Genomic DNA, 16,677 nt, shown 5'->3' on the forward strand with positions numbered 1-16,677 from the left:
AAGCACCCTTTTGTGTTGCCCATCTCAGCACATGGAACAACAATTCTAAAATGAATTGTGTGCCAGCAAATAGGTGAACCACTTAAAATGGAAGATTCTTGAGATAGAGAGAATTTAACTCCTCGACTCAAGAGCCCGATGAGGGGTGTAGCTCAGTTGGCCGAGCGCTTGCCTAGCATGCATGAGACCCTGGGTTCAATCCCCAGCACTGTATAAACTGGGAAAGCGACACACACATGTCATCCCAGAACTTGTGAGGTGGAGGCAGGAGGATCAATAGTTCAAGGTCATCCTTGGCTACACAGTGAGTTTGAAACCAGCCTGAACAACATGAGACCCTAGTCCCACTCAGACACAAACAAACAGAAACAAACAAACAAAAAACAATGAAGTGTTTTGATGGCTAAGCTAGAGAGTAGCACACAGTATAGAAAAGAAGAGGGGTCAGTTTGGTTCCCAAGATTCCCACAGAGAAGAAGGCCAGCCCTGAGTATGGGGGAAGCTATCAAGCAGATCCTCTGATCACTTACCTCCACATTGTATCTGTACCACAGGAAACCATTTATTGAGAGCAATAATATTAGTAGTAGCTAGTATTCATTAGGTATTTTCCATGATGCTTCAATGAACATAATAAGTGAAATATAGATCCATAGATCAATAAAAATCTCATATATATGTAAATATATGTGTGTATATACACACACACACACACACATATATATATATATACACATACACTCTCACACTCATTTAATTCTAGCCCACAAAACACACTCAGGAAGATACTCTTATTATTTCTATTTTTCAGAAAGGGAAATGAATAAAGTTTCAAAGTCCCACAACTGTAAACTCGGGTCTGCTTGATTCTAAAGTTCAAATGTACAAATTCTTCTAGGCCACTCCTCACATTTGAGCATAAGGATCTCTGACTGCAGGAGGAGTGTGTGTGGACTTGCAGCCTGTGGAGGGCCATTTCAGAAGCTTGCTTTTTATGGACAGGAGGGAAATTGCTCTACCAACTGGTTAAAGAGCCAGAAACTTAACACTTCATCCTCAGACAAGGCCATGGCACTGTTGCTCGGCCAAATGTCAGAGGTGATGAGCTGAAAGCCATTTCGATGGGAATTGCAAACATGTCCTGCTTTGGTTTCCATGTGAGAGGCAGGCCCTGCTAATAAAGGCATTGCATTCTGTTGTTCACTGACGCAGGGCACTGTAGCCAGGTGTAAGGCAGAAAGGGACCCTTTAAACCAGTGGTTCTCAACATGTGGGTTGTAACCCCTTTGGAGGTCAAGTGAGCCTTTCACAGGGGTTGCATATCATATATCCTGTATATCAGATATTTACATTAAGATTCGCAAAAGTAGCAAAATTACAGTTATGAAGTTGCAACAAAACAATTTTATGCTTGGGGGTCACCACAACAGGAGGAACTGTATTAAAGGGTCCCAGCATCAGGAAGGTTGAGAGCCACTGCTTCAAACCAAGATAAGGATGACAAGTCCATGCAAACAAGGGATAGCTCGAGCATACTCACAGGGCAAGCCTGTATATACACATGTTCTCTATTTTCTGTTTAACAACTGACCTCACTCTCTCCTGGCAGCTCCACCCACAGCCCACAGGTCTCATAAAGCTAAGACAGCAGCTATGAATGTGACGCAACACAAAACCATACATTTATGTAATATACAGGATGAGCTGCTAGCATTCTCTCTCTCTCTCTCTCTCTCTCTCTCTCTCTCTCTCTCTCTCTCATTCTTGAACATGGCTTTGTCAATAACGCTGTGCTGCAATGTCTAAATGTTGGGCACACCTGTGAATCTGATGGGTCCCTGTCACTTATGGGACACTGCTACACCGTGGACACCTACAATCCCTATTGCACGTTACCATGATACAACAGAATGCCTCCAGGACCCAGAGCCTAGCTAGGCTAGCAGGAAGAGATGGACTGGGTTTTAAATTCCCTGCTCCCGGCCCTGGTTGCTGGAGCTGCCCTGCACTAAGTTCACCGCCAGCTTGCCACTGGGTACCGGAGCTTCTTAAGGAGTCTGGCCAGACACTGACAGCATGAAACTCTATAGGAAACCCAGTCTGCTGGGTACTAGACACACATACTCTCACCCTTACACACACTCACCCTTACACACACACACACACACACACACACACACACACACACACACAAGAACCCAATATCCAACCTGCTTCCACCTGCATTTGCCAGCTTTGAAGGTTTTTCTAAAGTTGCCCAGCAAGGTAGAGAAGCAGACAGGGGAACATCACTTCTTTCTATCTTCTCACCTTAACCAAACTGCTATGTTGGTGACCGGGGAGACACTTAGTGGATAAAGCTGTCCCTGCCCAAGTGCAAGGACCTGAGTTTGGATCCCCACCCTCCACATCAAAAGTTCAGGTGGGTGTGGCTGCCACCTATAATCCTAATGACTGGGAGGTGGAAACAGGATCCCGGGGCTAGCTGGCTAGCTAGGCAGGCTCTATCAGTAAGCCCCAGTCTGGTGACAGACCCTGCCTTGGTAAACACAGCAGAAGGACATGTGGTATCAACCTTGGCCTTGACAGGCACACATGTGCTCACACACACAAGCACTCATACATATACAGACCAAAAAAACTTCATAACAAAAAAAAAGGGTGAGAAAAAAAAAGAAATGAAATGATGCTTAGTAGTTAAACTGGAAAATAATTAGGGAGCTCGGGCTTGGTCTTATTACACGGTCCAAGAGCTTACTGCTCCACACAGTGGAAGCCAAGTCTTCATTGAGTCAAAGACCGAAAAAGCCACCTTTAATTTGAGCAATGTTCTTAAAAGTTTAGTTCTACTGAGGTGGGGAAAATATATTACTTAACATAAAAGGTTTTGAAGAGACTCGGACTCAGTAGCTGGATTTGGGGGGCTGATAAGCCTCCAGTGACAGTTTCTTCAAAGCCGTTATCACCAAAGTAGGACCACAAAAATGGCAAGAGACATCACCAAGAAGTCCCAGCCTTGGGAAAGGTGAAGTTGTGGCCCAGACAAACCTTTGGGCTTCAAGGGAAGGAGGGAAAATGTCCCTGCCTACACGCACAGGCTGCCCCTTAGACTAGTTCAAATATGCCTCTCCCTCTGTGTACCAGGTGTTGACTGAAGTGGGAATTCAGCATTCCTTAGTGACTAATTCAGTATGCAGTTTTCCAAACGAGGCCCAAGTGACCTGGGGTGATTGACTTGTGACTTTGTAGATTTTGTCACAATGAAGGGAAGTTCTCAGAGAAAGCCACGCCTGTGTTAAGGAGCCTACAAGGCTGGGCGGCTGATGAGAACGTGCTGATTGTGGGGAGTAGGAATGTTGCAGGTCCAGAGGCAAATGATCTCGGGCTGTTATTAATTGCCCAGCTGTGTCTGACTTTGTGAGTGTCATGTGAAACCTTCTGAGGTATATTACCATAATAGGCCATTAGTAGTCAACCATCCAAAGCTAAGAGCATCATCAGACAGCTCCTACGACATATGACAGAGATTTCCCCACCTGCCAATTCTCCTAATGATGTATTTGAAAAGTGCCTTGATTTATGGCTTCCTTTTGCTCTGTAACGATAGAGACTTCACAACATTATCATTTGGGGGTACCCTAAATGCATGTTCCCAGGTCATGATCATTCAATTCTGACTCCAGAATAAACTCTCTCATTCCCTTTGAGGTGTGTGTGTATGTGTGTGTGTGTGTGTGTGTGTGTATCCTCTTTATGTAAAGCAATGACAAAGCTGAGATCACAGTAACAGATACAGTCTAAAAAAAGAGACGGTTCTTTGTCTAAGAACACGGTGGAGCTGGTGAGATGGCTCTGTGGATAAAGGCACTTGCTGTGCAAGCCAGGCCGCCTGGGTTTGATCCCTAGAACTTGGGTAAAGGTGGAAGGAGAAAATCCACTCCATAGAGATATCCTCTGACCTCTACATGTGTCTTGAGGCAAGTGTGTATGCATCTGTGCACATGCACGCGCGCGCGCGCGCGCGCGCACACACACACACACACACACAATAAGAAAAAATAAAATAAAGAATATTGCCAAAGTCAGCAGATTTCCACCAAGTATCCCTGCAGGCCACACGGAATCCTGGAGCAACACTAGCAAGCTCCGGGATCAACCCCTCTCTTTGTAAAGGGATGCACCTGCGATCTGGGGCTGAATACTGACTCTGAGCAGCCAATGTACACTGAATGGGACCCGACGCTTTCCTCATTGAGAGTGCCACCCGGTGGCTCTAGCCTGGCCCTGCACCTGAGCCTGCACCTCCCCTGGTTCCACAAGACCTGTTTCTAAGACCACAGTCAGCTCCAGGGCCTCTCTTCGGCCATATCCTCTCCTGTGCTCCCAACTCCCGCTGATTCCTACAGCTCCGGGCTCATTTCCAGCTTGGTGGCTCCTCTGGACGAGCTCACCTGTCCATGGCACTCGGCCACATTTCTAACTTCAAACAAGGCATCTTCATAAACACCCACAATAGTTAAGGTTTTTAAATTATTCTCTCTTTTTTTCTGTTGATGTGACCACAATGTGCTAGACAAACTTATTATTTTTACTTCCCAATTTAAAGATCTTAAATTCAGAATACTTTTAAAACTCTCCTCTCACTGTTAGAACCCAGAAGCCGGTAGGTGGCGCTAGTGCCACTCACAGTGCTGGCTCACAGCGCTGGCCTTTTCATTACACTGACGTCCATACTCGGGTATGAGAAGCGTGCGAGGGAAATGTGAACTAAAAGGCATGAATGCCAGACACTGCACACGTCCCTGTTTAAACACACACCACACACATGCGGGGTCAGCCCTCTGTGCTCCAACCACTGTGGATTCAACCACCTGCATATTAAAATTATTTGAAAAAATAAAATTACATCTGTGTTGAGCATGTACCGATTCCCCCCTCATCGTTATTCTCTAAACAACACAGAAAAACAACAATTTACACTGTCTTTAGTAGTATATGTGATCTATAAATGATTTGAGATACACAGAAAGGAGACTGGAGAGGCAGTTCAGCAGTTAAGAGTACTTGCTGCTCTTCCAGAGGGCCACATCTCCAGTAGCTCACAACCACATGTGACGCCAGCTCCAGGGGGATCTGACACTCTCTGCTGACTGAAACAAGTAGTGAACTCATATAGGGCACACACACACACTCTCCAAAGTAATTCTTTAATAAAAAAAAATTAAATCTTAAAAACAAAACAAAACAAAAAACATAGAAGGATTAGGCCTGGAGTATACAAAGACCATGCCATCTACATAGGAGACTTGACCATCCAAAAATGTTGGAATCCTTAGAAGGTTCTAGAACAAAATGCCTCAGATGCTGAGAGCCAAACATATGTATATGTTTCCTTCACTCTCTTTAATTAGGAGCATTTATCATACTCTGGAGAGAGGATATAAAACACACTATTCTGAACTTGTCTGGAAGGACCATTTTTAAAAAAAATCTCTGATTTTGGTGTCAGTCTCAACTCCTTTTAGACAAGGGTTTAACTGATCCAAGAGCCAATCAATCTAGGGCTTACACATAGTCTTTCTAATACTAGATATGAGCAGACGCCCTTGTGTGAGGAAAGAAGATTGCATAACTTAAGGCATCCCCCTACATGTGGGAAGCCCAGAGGCAGAGAAGGTGTGCCAAGGGTCACTGCGATGATGTGTGCCTTCTCTTGGCAAATACACTTCTGCTCATGGGGGTGTGATGGGATCTCGCCCATCACAGTTGCTGGTGGTGCTCCCCATGAATGCAGCCTGGCTCCTCCCCAGCTTCTGTGGTCCCACTCCCTTGTGTGCAAGCCACACAAGACTCAATACATCGAGGCCGGACTTCTCATTTGGAGACAAGACTTTGTCTGCTGTAAACATTTATTCTAGACCTAATGAAACAAAGGGTCTCTTCCCCACTCATAGCTCCACGGCCTTACCCCTGCTCCACTCCAGGAACACCCCGGCATTTAGGAATTTACTGCCAAAGTAGACAGGCTTCTGATTTCATCTGTCATGTGTATAAGTTATTGAAAGTAGATATACTTTAAGTATCAATGATTCCTTTAATAATAGTCAGAGCTGAGGAGGCACTCACTTGGTAATGTGCTTTTCTTACAAGTATGAGAAGCAGAATTCAATCCCAGAACCTATGAAAAAGGATGGCTAGGTGTGCCAGTGCAGGCTAGGTGTGGCAGTGCACACTTGCAACCTCATTCCCAGGAAGGGTAGAAATAAGGACCCTGGGGCTTGCCGGCCAGCCAGTCTGGCCTAACTGTCAAGCTTCAGGCCAGTAAAAGACCCTGTTTCCAAATATATGGTAGATGATACCTGAGGCAAAGAGGCTAAGGTTGTCTCCAGGCCTCCACACACATGCATACACACATGGAACACGCATGTACATGAGCACACACATACACAGCCATACACAAAATGGACACATTTTAAAGTAGTGGTTAAATAAGGGAAAATAGTTATTTTCCTGGCAACCAAACTTAATTCACTGGACTTTATTTCAAGCTAGAGAGTTAGATCCTAGATGTTCATAACCCTTTTACTGCTGTCCTTTCTCTCTCAGATTTTTCTATCTGATTTTCATCTACCATTTTTTTAATTAAGAAACTAAGAAACATCTACAATGACATGTGACCAGCTGTGGATTTTCCCCACATGTGGATTTTCTACTGAGCATCACCAAAAAGGGAGGCAGAGCCCACCGAAACAAGCAAAGTCATCCTCTCTCTTCTTAGAGAAGTACATAAATGTCCAACCTACCTGCTTCGCTTCTCATTAAGAAAAAATAACAGAACAACAAGCTTCCCAGCAGACCAAATATGTACCTTTTCCTATTATACACAGCTAAGGAGAGGAAGGATGTAGAAGAGAGAAGAGACAGAGGACAAACAAGTGAGAGATGAGCGGAAGGGAGAGGACGGGGTGGGAGGGGGGGCAGAGCATCATGGGAAAGGAATGAAAGGAGCAGAAGAGACAGGTGCACCCAGAGAAAGGCACAGCGGCTGGTGCAAGAGATGTGGGCAGGTTTGGAGGGAAGCCTGGGCTGAGGTCACCTTCTGTCACCTTTTGTCCCCCGAGGCCACCATGCTCAGTGTGCATTATGAACAGCACTTGACCAACACTTTGGTCTAGAGAAAACCCTCCTTCTAGGGGAACAATCATTGGTCCTCACAGCACATAACAAATGCCCGACAGTTTGGGCTGCGGTGACAGTGGCCTGGGCAAAGTCGAGTGTGAGCTAAAGTGGTATCTTTTCCTACAGCACTAAGCTGTCCTGGGCCCCAGGCTTCTCCAGAGCTTACCTCCTCAACCATCTGCTTGACTTTCTTCTGCTGGCAGTGCACCATGTCATCCAGGTGTCTGATCCGCTCCCGGAGGCTGGCCGACGCCTCCTCCAGCTGCTGGTACCTAAGAAAGAAGAGAGCACTGAGCCCTGACTCCAGACAGCTGCTGCCGCTCCCCCTACGGCGGCAGAGACCGCCACAACATTTCACAGAAGCGACACTCAAACTCAAGCCACACGCTCTTCTCCTGTGGACTCTAGGGATTAACTCAGGATCGCTATCACCTGAGAAAGAGCACCTTCCTTCAGGGCCCCTCTCGAGCTTCACTCTGTGTCATGACAAATCTGTCCTTTTCAAGGGCAGAATGAGAAGGCTTTTCTGCACTGAGAAACACGAGAGGCTTTCTGCCTGGGGGTTAATACAGACTGGAACATGCAGTCAGTGACCTTAATTAAGGGGAGGGAGAAGGAGCCCCTGAAATCAAGGGTGGAATCCAGAAGGACCTGCACACATCACTGCTGTGCTGGTCATTGACTGGGCCATCAAGGCATACACGGAGAGCCCTTCACTGTGTCACCACCCTGCACCCCAGAACTTTTTCTGAGAGCTTTTTCTTGAGAGACATTATTCTGTGTCTTTGCTCAGCTCAAGCTAACCAAAGGAGCTATGACGCCTTTGGCTACGTAGGCAGGTGACTATGATCTGTGTGTCATGAGAGCAGAACACCGGAAGAAATGTTCAGTGGCTGTGTCCCATTTCCCAGCAATAACCAGGTCCCTCATTAGCACCAAAGTAGAAACTAGTGAGGACCCCAACAACTTGGGAAACCCTCAAGTCATAGGAGCAAGGCCAGTGAGATGGCTCAGCAGGTAAGGGTGCTTGCTGCCAAGCAGTGATCTAAGTCTGATTCCCCACATGACCCAATGTGCTGAAAGGAAAGAATTAATTCCTAAAAGTTGTCTTCTGACCTCCACACTCATGCCATGGAACATCTGTAACACATATACATACCTGCACAACCAATCAACCAATCAATCAATCAATCAATATTTGAGATCGAGGAAAACAGATTTTTTTTTCCCCCAGCATGTACTATATAGCAGGCAGTAGGTCAAAGTTCCCTCACAACGTGAATCAAAGGGAGGGGCATCTGATCAACATAACCATTCTTTATTTAGAAAGTTTCCACTCCACAGGCCAAGAGCCTTGGGGGTCAGGTGACTTGCCCAAGGGCTCCAATCAGCCCAGCCTTCCCTTCCTTCCTCTCTGCCTTTTGATTTCTAGAAAAGCCAAGTATGACTCCTGTAATTTCCATCCAGGGTCTCACACACTCATGACCAAAGGGCAATGCAAGGCATGGAAACAAGCAACATTTTAAAATTAGTTTCCAGGACAAACGGTATCGGTCACAGCTGACGAGTTATCTCATTAACGAGGTACATCCTGTGCACTCAGGGTTATGAGCACAAGCAGATGGGACTTCTGTGCTTGTGGCCGTCATTTGATGTGTCCCGCTGAACTACAGTCACGATCGAGACACAGCTGCAAGCTCCTGAAGGAACTGGGCCCACATTGGGTGCTCTCAGCCAATGCCACTCTTATGTATAGGTTTGTCCTAAGTGAGGACCACATGAGTGAAAGCACAAGAGTCAATGAGTTATCAGAAACAGTGCACACTAGGTTGAGGAGAAGGCCCAGTGGGTAAGAAGTCTTCTTAGGCAAGCATGAAGACCTAAGCATGAGTTCAAATCCCCAGCACACCCATTGTAAAAACTTAGGCATAGCTGTGGATGTTGGGGGAGGGGAGACAGAAAGATGACTGGGCTTTGTTTGCTACCAGCCTTGTTCCAGGTTCAGCAAGAGACCCTGGATCAAGAGAATGAGGTAGAAAGTGATAAGAGAAGGACACCAGACTTCTTCCTCTGGCCTCTGTGGGCAAGAACATGCACACATGTGCATCTAGTGCACACGCGCATGCACACACACACACACACACACACACACACACACACACACAACCAGTGTGCATATCCACCTCTGAGTTGCTCGAAGTCCAAGGCCAGCCTGCCTCACCTGTTCTTGTCAGAATCTGCCATCTCCCCTGACATTTCTGTCTCATGCTCAAGGAGCTGGAGCTGGAGCTGATGCCGTTCCTAAAACAGACATAATCAATGGATCCAGATGGAGCTAGGCAGAGGATGAACACCAGGCACACCCAGCTCTCCAAGTCTGTACAACACTCCCTGTTCACACATCCACTAGGTCAGAGCTCAGAACTCAAAGGGGCCCAATGCATAGACATATGTATGGATCTGGAAAAAAACACTCTAGGCAAACCACATGAACCCCAGCCCAGGATTACACGTCTTATGAAAACTTATAGTTCTAAATAATGATAATCTATGTCGTAAATCAATGGCCCATGACATTGTGAGTCCTTATTGTTTTCAAAAACATCTAGCAAAGAGGCTCTGAAATTCTGATAATGGCTTATGGACCAACCCAGGTGTGTTTACACAGGAATAATTGCTTATAAGACATATATGATGCTGGCCATAATGGCCAGCACAATGGTCCCCCCAACACAAAGAAGTCCAGGACCTAGTCCCGCATAAACACACCATCTCACACAGAAAGGGGAACTGTGAAAACATGGTTAATGATCTGCATGGTCTCATGGATCAAGCTAGAGGAAGCAGTAGAGTTCAAGTTGGGATGCTAAGACAGCATTACATGGCTAACTCTGACACCAGAGTGGGACTTCTCACCTCCAGAACTGAAAACAATAAATTCACATAACCGAAAGCTACTTTTCGGCAATTTACTTCAGTAGCAATAAGAAACATATGTGTGTCAAGCTATATGCTTCATACACTTTGCTGAATCTATAAATGTGTGCGTATGTATAGATTTAAGTTTAATTTAACATTTATTTAACTTATTAACATTTAATGGAACTGTTAATAAAAGTACAGTACCTGTCATCACTGAAATCTCACTAGACATACATTATAGATATTAATATAGCAAAATCCTTTAAAAAAAAAAAAACGTTTGCAGAGCCCTGCCAGCAAAGGTGGGTCCATTTCTGCTCCTGCCTCTAGACTGGCTTGTAGACTCCGTAAGCCCCCCACCTACCCCCCAAGCTCCATTGTCAGCCTGTTTGCCACACACAGAAGAGTTTGCCTCCGCACCTCATTCAAGGTGTGTCATGCAAAAGTCAACCTGCCCCAGACACCTGCCCCAGAAACACGAGGGGCGGGGTGCTGATGGAGCCGCCAAACACATTGCCTCATTGGGTTAAATAAAGAGCACATCTGGGGCGCCCACAGAAGCTAGCTGCTGCAATATTAATTTGCAGAAAGAATTTTACAGGTGTTGATGTTTTTTAAACGTATCAAAATAATTGTGACGGGCTTGGCCTGATAGGTTTGTAGCTAATGGCTTGCCTACCACACACAAGGCCATGGGCTCAATGGCCATCACTACAGAAACAAGCAAGCAATAGTTACCAGCTGCGTCTGTTACCTTCTCCATGCGTTCAATCAGCCTGTCCAGTTCCCCGATCTTCTGGTCTTTCTCCTCCAGGCTGAGCTCAGCTGCCTCCATCTTCTTATTGGCCTCTTCGATGGCCTTCAGAAAGCTATTGGTTTCTTCCTGCAACAGGGTACACACTCTCCTCAGCACGGCCTGGATACCCAGGTGACTCACCCCAGTCCAGTCAGAGCCTCACTGGGTCATGATCTCCCTGGGAAAGCATGACCTTGGGACCTGTGTGTCTCACACAGAGTGGACTCAACTGTCTTGAGCCTGGTTTCGCCTCTGAACAATGCACATCATGTAGCTTCTTCTTTAACTTTATTTTACGTTTATTTTATTTTGTGTGTTGAGGGGATCTGGGTGACACGGGTGTCCGTGTGTGTGGTCAGGAGTGTGGAAGTGAGAGGGTAGCTTCAAGTGTCTGCTCTCTCCTCCCACCACGTGGGTTTCAGGATCAAGCTCAGCTTATCATCTGGCAGTAAGCATCTTTATCTGCTACGGTTCTCAACCTTCCTAATGCTGTGACGTTTTAAGACAGTTCATGTTGTGGTAACCCCTAACTATAAAATTATTTTCCTTATTTATAACTGTAATTTTGATAGTTATGACTCATAGCGTAAATATCTGATATGTAGGATATTTGGTGGGTGACCTCTATAAAAGGAGTTAAACCCCCAAGGAAGTCACCCTCTGACCCTTCAGGTGGCTTTTCTTTTTCCTAAAGATTTATTTATTTATTATTATTATTATTTATTATATATACACTGTAGCTATCCTCAGACTCTCCAGAAGAGGGCATCAGATTCCGTTACGGATGGTTGTGAGCCACCATGTGGTTGCTGGGATTTGAACTCTGGACCTTCGGAAGAGCAGTCTGCGCTCTTAACCACTGAGCCATCTTGCCAGCCCCCTCAGGTGGCTTTTCAATGAGTCTAGTCACTGTCTCTTCTGAAAGCTTATATTCCAAAGGTGTGAAAAAAAAAAGAAATGAAATAAAACAGCTTGTGAAGGGTTAAAAAATCTACACAAATGCTCTGAGTGTCACTGTGTGAGCCAACATACAACTGAAGTAGAATGAATTCCCAGATCTTCCTCCCACAATGCAATGCTCCAACTTACTCTTATGGAAAAAACAAAACAAAACAAAACAAAACAAAACAAAGATCTTTGTGTTGATTAAACCTCCAAGAACACAGATAAACCAGACACAGTTGTAAGGTGGGGGAAGGAGGACAGGGACAGGGACAAGGACTCCTGAGAGGTACAGTGTAATCACGCAGCCAGGAGGAGGAAGGGAGAATGGCTTTCTAGTTGTGGGAATAACAGAGCTCAGGATGGGAAGGGTGGAGCTTTCAAGGGGAGTGGGCTGGGATGGTATTATCCCAGGATGGGGAAGTGGGAGTTTTCAGAAGGAGAAACAAATGGAATAAACAGACAAACACAGGATCCGCTTGGGTGCTGGTGAGTGGTCCGATTAGCTGGAGAAATGCATATTTTGAGACAGAGACATTGGGTTATTCCAGAAGGAGGAAAAAATGGGAGCAACTGAACAATCAAATAAATTCCCTGGGCCAGGGAGATCGCTCAGTGGGTGAAGAGCTTTCTGTGCAAGCATGAGGACCTGAGTTCGCATCCCCGGCATGGAAGTAAAAGCTGGGCATGACAGAGCATGCACTGTGGGAGCTAACACACAGCCAAAGGGTTGGGGAATCCTGGGAAACAGATGGCCAGCAGCCTACACTAAATGGCAAGCTCCAGGTTCAGTGAAAGACTCCATTTCAAAATTAATAAATAATAAGGAAGGTGGCGAATGGCAGAGGCATAATACAAGCATGAATTTCTCACCTCCATAAGGGCACACATGAGCCAGGGCACCAATGTGCACAGTGCACACATGCATCTAACACCAATGGCATAAATATGAATGAATGAATGAATGAATGAACCCCCTGACTCCTCTTTATATCCAACCTCATGACTCCCTTCAGCTTCTGACTAAACCTGCTAGCCATGTCTCGCATGTTGTGCTTTAGGCAGCATACACGTACCAGGAGCACCTCCTTCTCCGCACTGTGCTTGCGCTGTGCCTCCTGCAGTTTCTCCTCATACTGGCTGTACAGCTTTCTCGTCATCTCCCGCATCACCTCAGCATTGGCTTCTTGCGATGACTCCACCTGCAAAGAATTTCATTGTAGAACTGCAGCCTGTACCTTACGCTCCCCACCCCCAGCATCTCTACACACAGAGCTCGGAGTGTGACCCCCAGGAGTCTGCTATAGAGAGAAGCAGCAGGCAGGAGGGCACAGAGAGGAGGAGAGAGAAAGAGAAGGAGAAAGGGATAAAAGGAAAAGGAGGAAGAGAGGGAGAGGAACACACATCAACAAAAGATGGCATTGTACACTAAGTTATTTAGGATGGTTGAGACAAGGTGTTTCAGAGGATTAATTTTTCAAAAGGTCACTTCTTAGTTCTGGGGAGACGGTCTCAGTTGGTAAAGTTTTTTTTTTTCCAGAACTCATGCAAAAAAATAAAGGGGGGGTGGGGAGAAAGGAAGGGAAAGAGCATCGTGTGGTGACACATACTTGTAACTCCCAGCACAGAGCAGTCAGAGACAGTCAGATGATCCCAGGCTCACTGGCCAGCCAGCTATAAACAGCAAGCCCTGGGTTCCAGTGAGAGACTGTGTCTCAGAAGTTGGGCAGTTCCTGAGCAACCACACTTGGAAGATGAGCTCTGACTTATACCCACATGCAACATGCACATACACGCACAACTTAATTATTTTATAGCTTCTCCAATCAACCCCACTCATGACACCAAACAATGGCATCTCCAAGTCAGGCCTTGTTAGACACAAATAAAAAAAAAATCTGCACCCATCCTTCCCACACTGCATGCTTTCCAAACTGTTGTCTTTGAAAATATCTTGGCCTAGTGTGGCCACAGGGCTGGGAGCCTTTGGAACTGGTGCAGCTTGAGAGAATCTCCGGGGCTGGGGTAGGTGGGGTGGATCTCCAGAGAGGTCATATGATGGTTTGTTTCTGGCCTTCGGTAAGGACCTCATACCACCGACCCCGCTGCTGCTGCTGCTGCTGCTCCTGCTGCTGCTCCTGCTGCTGCTGCTCCTGCTGCTCCTGCTGCTCCTGCTGCTGCTGCTGCTCCTGCTGCTCCTGCTGCTGCTGCTGTGTCCTCACACACCCCCCTTCTGCTCACCTAAGGCACCTGAGCTTGTGAGTGCCTCACCTCTGAGAAAGGGAGGCACCCTTTGACCTTAATGAGGTACATGGTGTATATTCCAAAGATGTGACAAGTCTCTCTTTGATGCCCTTGGATGGTCATCACTGGGCCAGTACTCAGGATGAAAGTTTCTGAGTAAAGACTGTCACTAACTGAGAACCCAGGTCCACCCCTCACGCCATGGCTACCGCACAGGTGCCATGGAAAAGGGCTCCGTCTGAAGCCTGTTCACGCTGCACTCCACTCACACGAGGCCCCTTGCATCCCTGGAACTTCTTTCATTTTTTAATTTGAAGGACTTGAAAATGTATTTGAGAAATAAAGGAGAGAGTGAAAAAAAACCCTTTGAGCTCTAGTGGTCAGGACCAAACTCAGCACCAGTTTCTAACACAGGCCACACTGTAGGCTGGATATGAGGGATCTGGACTTTCAAGCTACCTAGTCATACTAGTGACATAACACCCCAGAGAAAAAAAGGAACACACAGGATAGACCCAAACAGTAGGTGTTCAATAAGTGCTTGTGGGGTGAAGAGATACCCAAAGGTTTAACTCAGGAACTTCTGACTTCTTCTAAAACAATCTTTTTTTTTTAATTTATAAAATTAAAATTTTGAAATAGTAAGAAATAGAATGTATAAAGTTGTAAAGAGAAAGACTGACCTAGCACAGAAGAGATGACTCAGTGGTTAAGAGGACATGTTAATCTTCCAGAGAACCTGAGTTCAGTTCCCAGTCCCCACATCAGGGGGCTCACAATCCTCTGTAACTCAGCTCTTAGCAATCTGATGCCCTCTTCTGGCCTCTGCGGGCGCTACACTCAGGTGCACAAGCCCACTCTCAGATACGCATAAAGACACATAATTAAAAATAACAAAGAGGCAGGTGGATTTCTGAGTTCAAGTCCAGCCTGGTCTATAGAGTGAGTTCCAGGATAGCCAGGGCTACACAGAGAAACCCTGTCTCAAAAAGAGTTGTCTTATTGGGAGTAAAAGCATAAAAAGGGCTATTACTCAAGCCTGACCCCAGGGTGGCTGTAACAGCAGCGCTCCAGAGGGGAACACCAGAGAGTCTGTGGTAGAGCATGGCAGCCACAGGGAAGGTGTGCTGGCAGATGGTTTTCCTGACTGGGTTATTAGCAGCTCCACTCTTCACTGGCATACTCTGGTTTAGGTGATAAGTTATACACGATCTACAGAACAGTTTAAGGCTATGCAGAACACAGTCTTGGAGGAAGGGCCTATGAAGCCACACCCTTTCTTGTAGGCAGTTGCTGGTAGCTGGGAAAGAGACGTTTTCTTCAGTGGTGCAATTGTTGGTTGCTTGTGTTCCCACAAACAATCCCTTACCCATACTCCTGACAGTAAACCTAATTACTCCCACATACACAAAAAGACATAACGCAAACTGGGGGGTTAGCTGGGACAAGGAAGGTGACCCATGAGAGCTGGGGGCAGGGACAGAAAGAGTTATGAGGGCACAGATATGATCATTTGATATGTGTACAATATATGTATGGAAATGTCATATGGAAACCATTATGTAATAGGTGCTTTAAAAAAAAAAAAAAAGACCCGGCTGGGCGTGGTGGCACACGCCTTTAATCCCAACACTTGGGAGGCAGAGGAGGTGGATTTCTAAGTTCGAGGCCAGCCTGGTCTACAAAGTGAGTTCCAGGACAGCCAGGGCTACAGAGAAACCTTGTTACAAAAAGAAGAAAAAAAAAAACCCCACTTGGGAAGGGCCCACTGGACTTCAAAGTTTTAGAGTCTAGCTTAGGCATGCATGCAGCCCAGTGGTCAAGAGGGTCAGATCTTTGAGGGATGTGTGCATGTGTAGGGTGGAGGCAGTCCTTGGAACTTTAAAGAACATTCACATGGCAAAGTGAGAGCCCTTCCAAGCTCCTGAGTATATCCCAGGGAACATCCCACTGCCCTTCCCAATAACATAACCACAAAGTCACAGTGATTCTAGGAACGCCTTGAGGCCACTGTTAGAAAGGCACGCCCAACTCTAGGCAGGGAACTATGAACAGACAGCTCCTTGGTACCTTCAGACCATGCCTGTAAGAAACTCTGGTGAGAAAGAGAATGGGGAAAGAGAGGTGAAGAACTGGAGAGAGAAGAGAGAGGCCAGTGGGGAAGGCCGGCAGTCTTACCCTCATCTTTAGGAGCTGGTTTTCCATCTGAGCAGCCTCTAACTGCCTCTGCTTCTCCCGCAGCTTGTCCATGGATGCTTCATAGGTCTGTTGCAGATGTCGGATTTGATCCTTGATATGGCTATTTTCCAAAGTCACGTCCACAAGGGTTTTCTAGTTGGGTGAAAATTAAAAAACAAATACCTAGGAGTGTGAGGACACACACTCAGCAGCAGTCCATTTGTCTGACGCTGTAGCAGCGCTCTGGTTGGGGGGGTCCAGGGATCCCCACAGTGGCTGAGGCCTGTCCCACTGAGGTTAAGCGGACCACAGCTTTCCCTACAATCCCCAACAGCTGTGGACTATTAGACCACCCGCTGCTTAGGATGGGAGGATGAATGAATGGAATCTTTCCCAAGGAAAATAAATGCTCATAA

The 16,677-nt window shown here is 46.3% G+C and overlaps 1 protein-coding gene across 1 annotated transcript in view; it reads right to left on the bottom strand.

Annotated features, from left to right (window-relative positions):
• The window catches only part of Myzap (myocardial zonula adherens protein), an 88,014-nt gene that overhangs the window by 34,977 nt on the left and 36,360 nt on the right, over positions 1–16,677 (bottom strand). The window contains exons 6-10 of the mRNA NM_001033208.4: positions 16,262–16,414; positions 12,916–13,041; positions 10,856–10,984; positions 9,401–9,480; positions 7,346–7,451 (exon numbers count right to left, since the gene is read on the bottom strand). Coding sequence (NP_001028380.1) covers positions 7,346–7,451; positions 9,401–9,480; positions 10,856–10,984; positions 12,916–13,041; positions 16,262–16,414 — 594 coding nt within the window. The remainder of the gene's footprint in view (positions 1–7,345; positions 7,452–9,400; positions 9,481–10,855; positions 10,985–12,915; positions 13,042–16,261; positions 16,415–16,677) is intronic.

Source organism: Mus musculus, chromosome 9, assembly GCF_000001635.26.
Source record: "Mus musculus strain C57BL/6J chromosome 9, GRCm38.p6 C57BL/6J".
In the NCBI taxonomy this organism is placed as follows: Eukaryota; Metazoa; Chordata; class Mammalia; order Rodentia; family Muridae; genus Mus; species Mus musculus.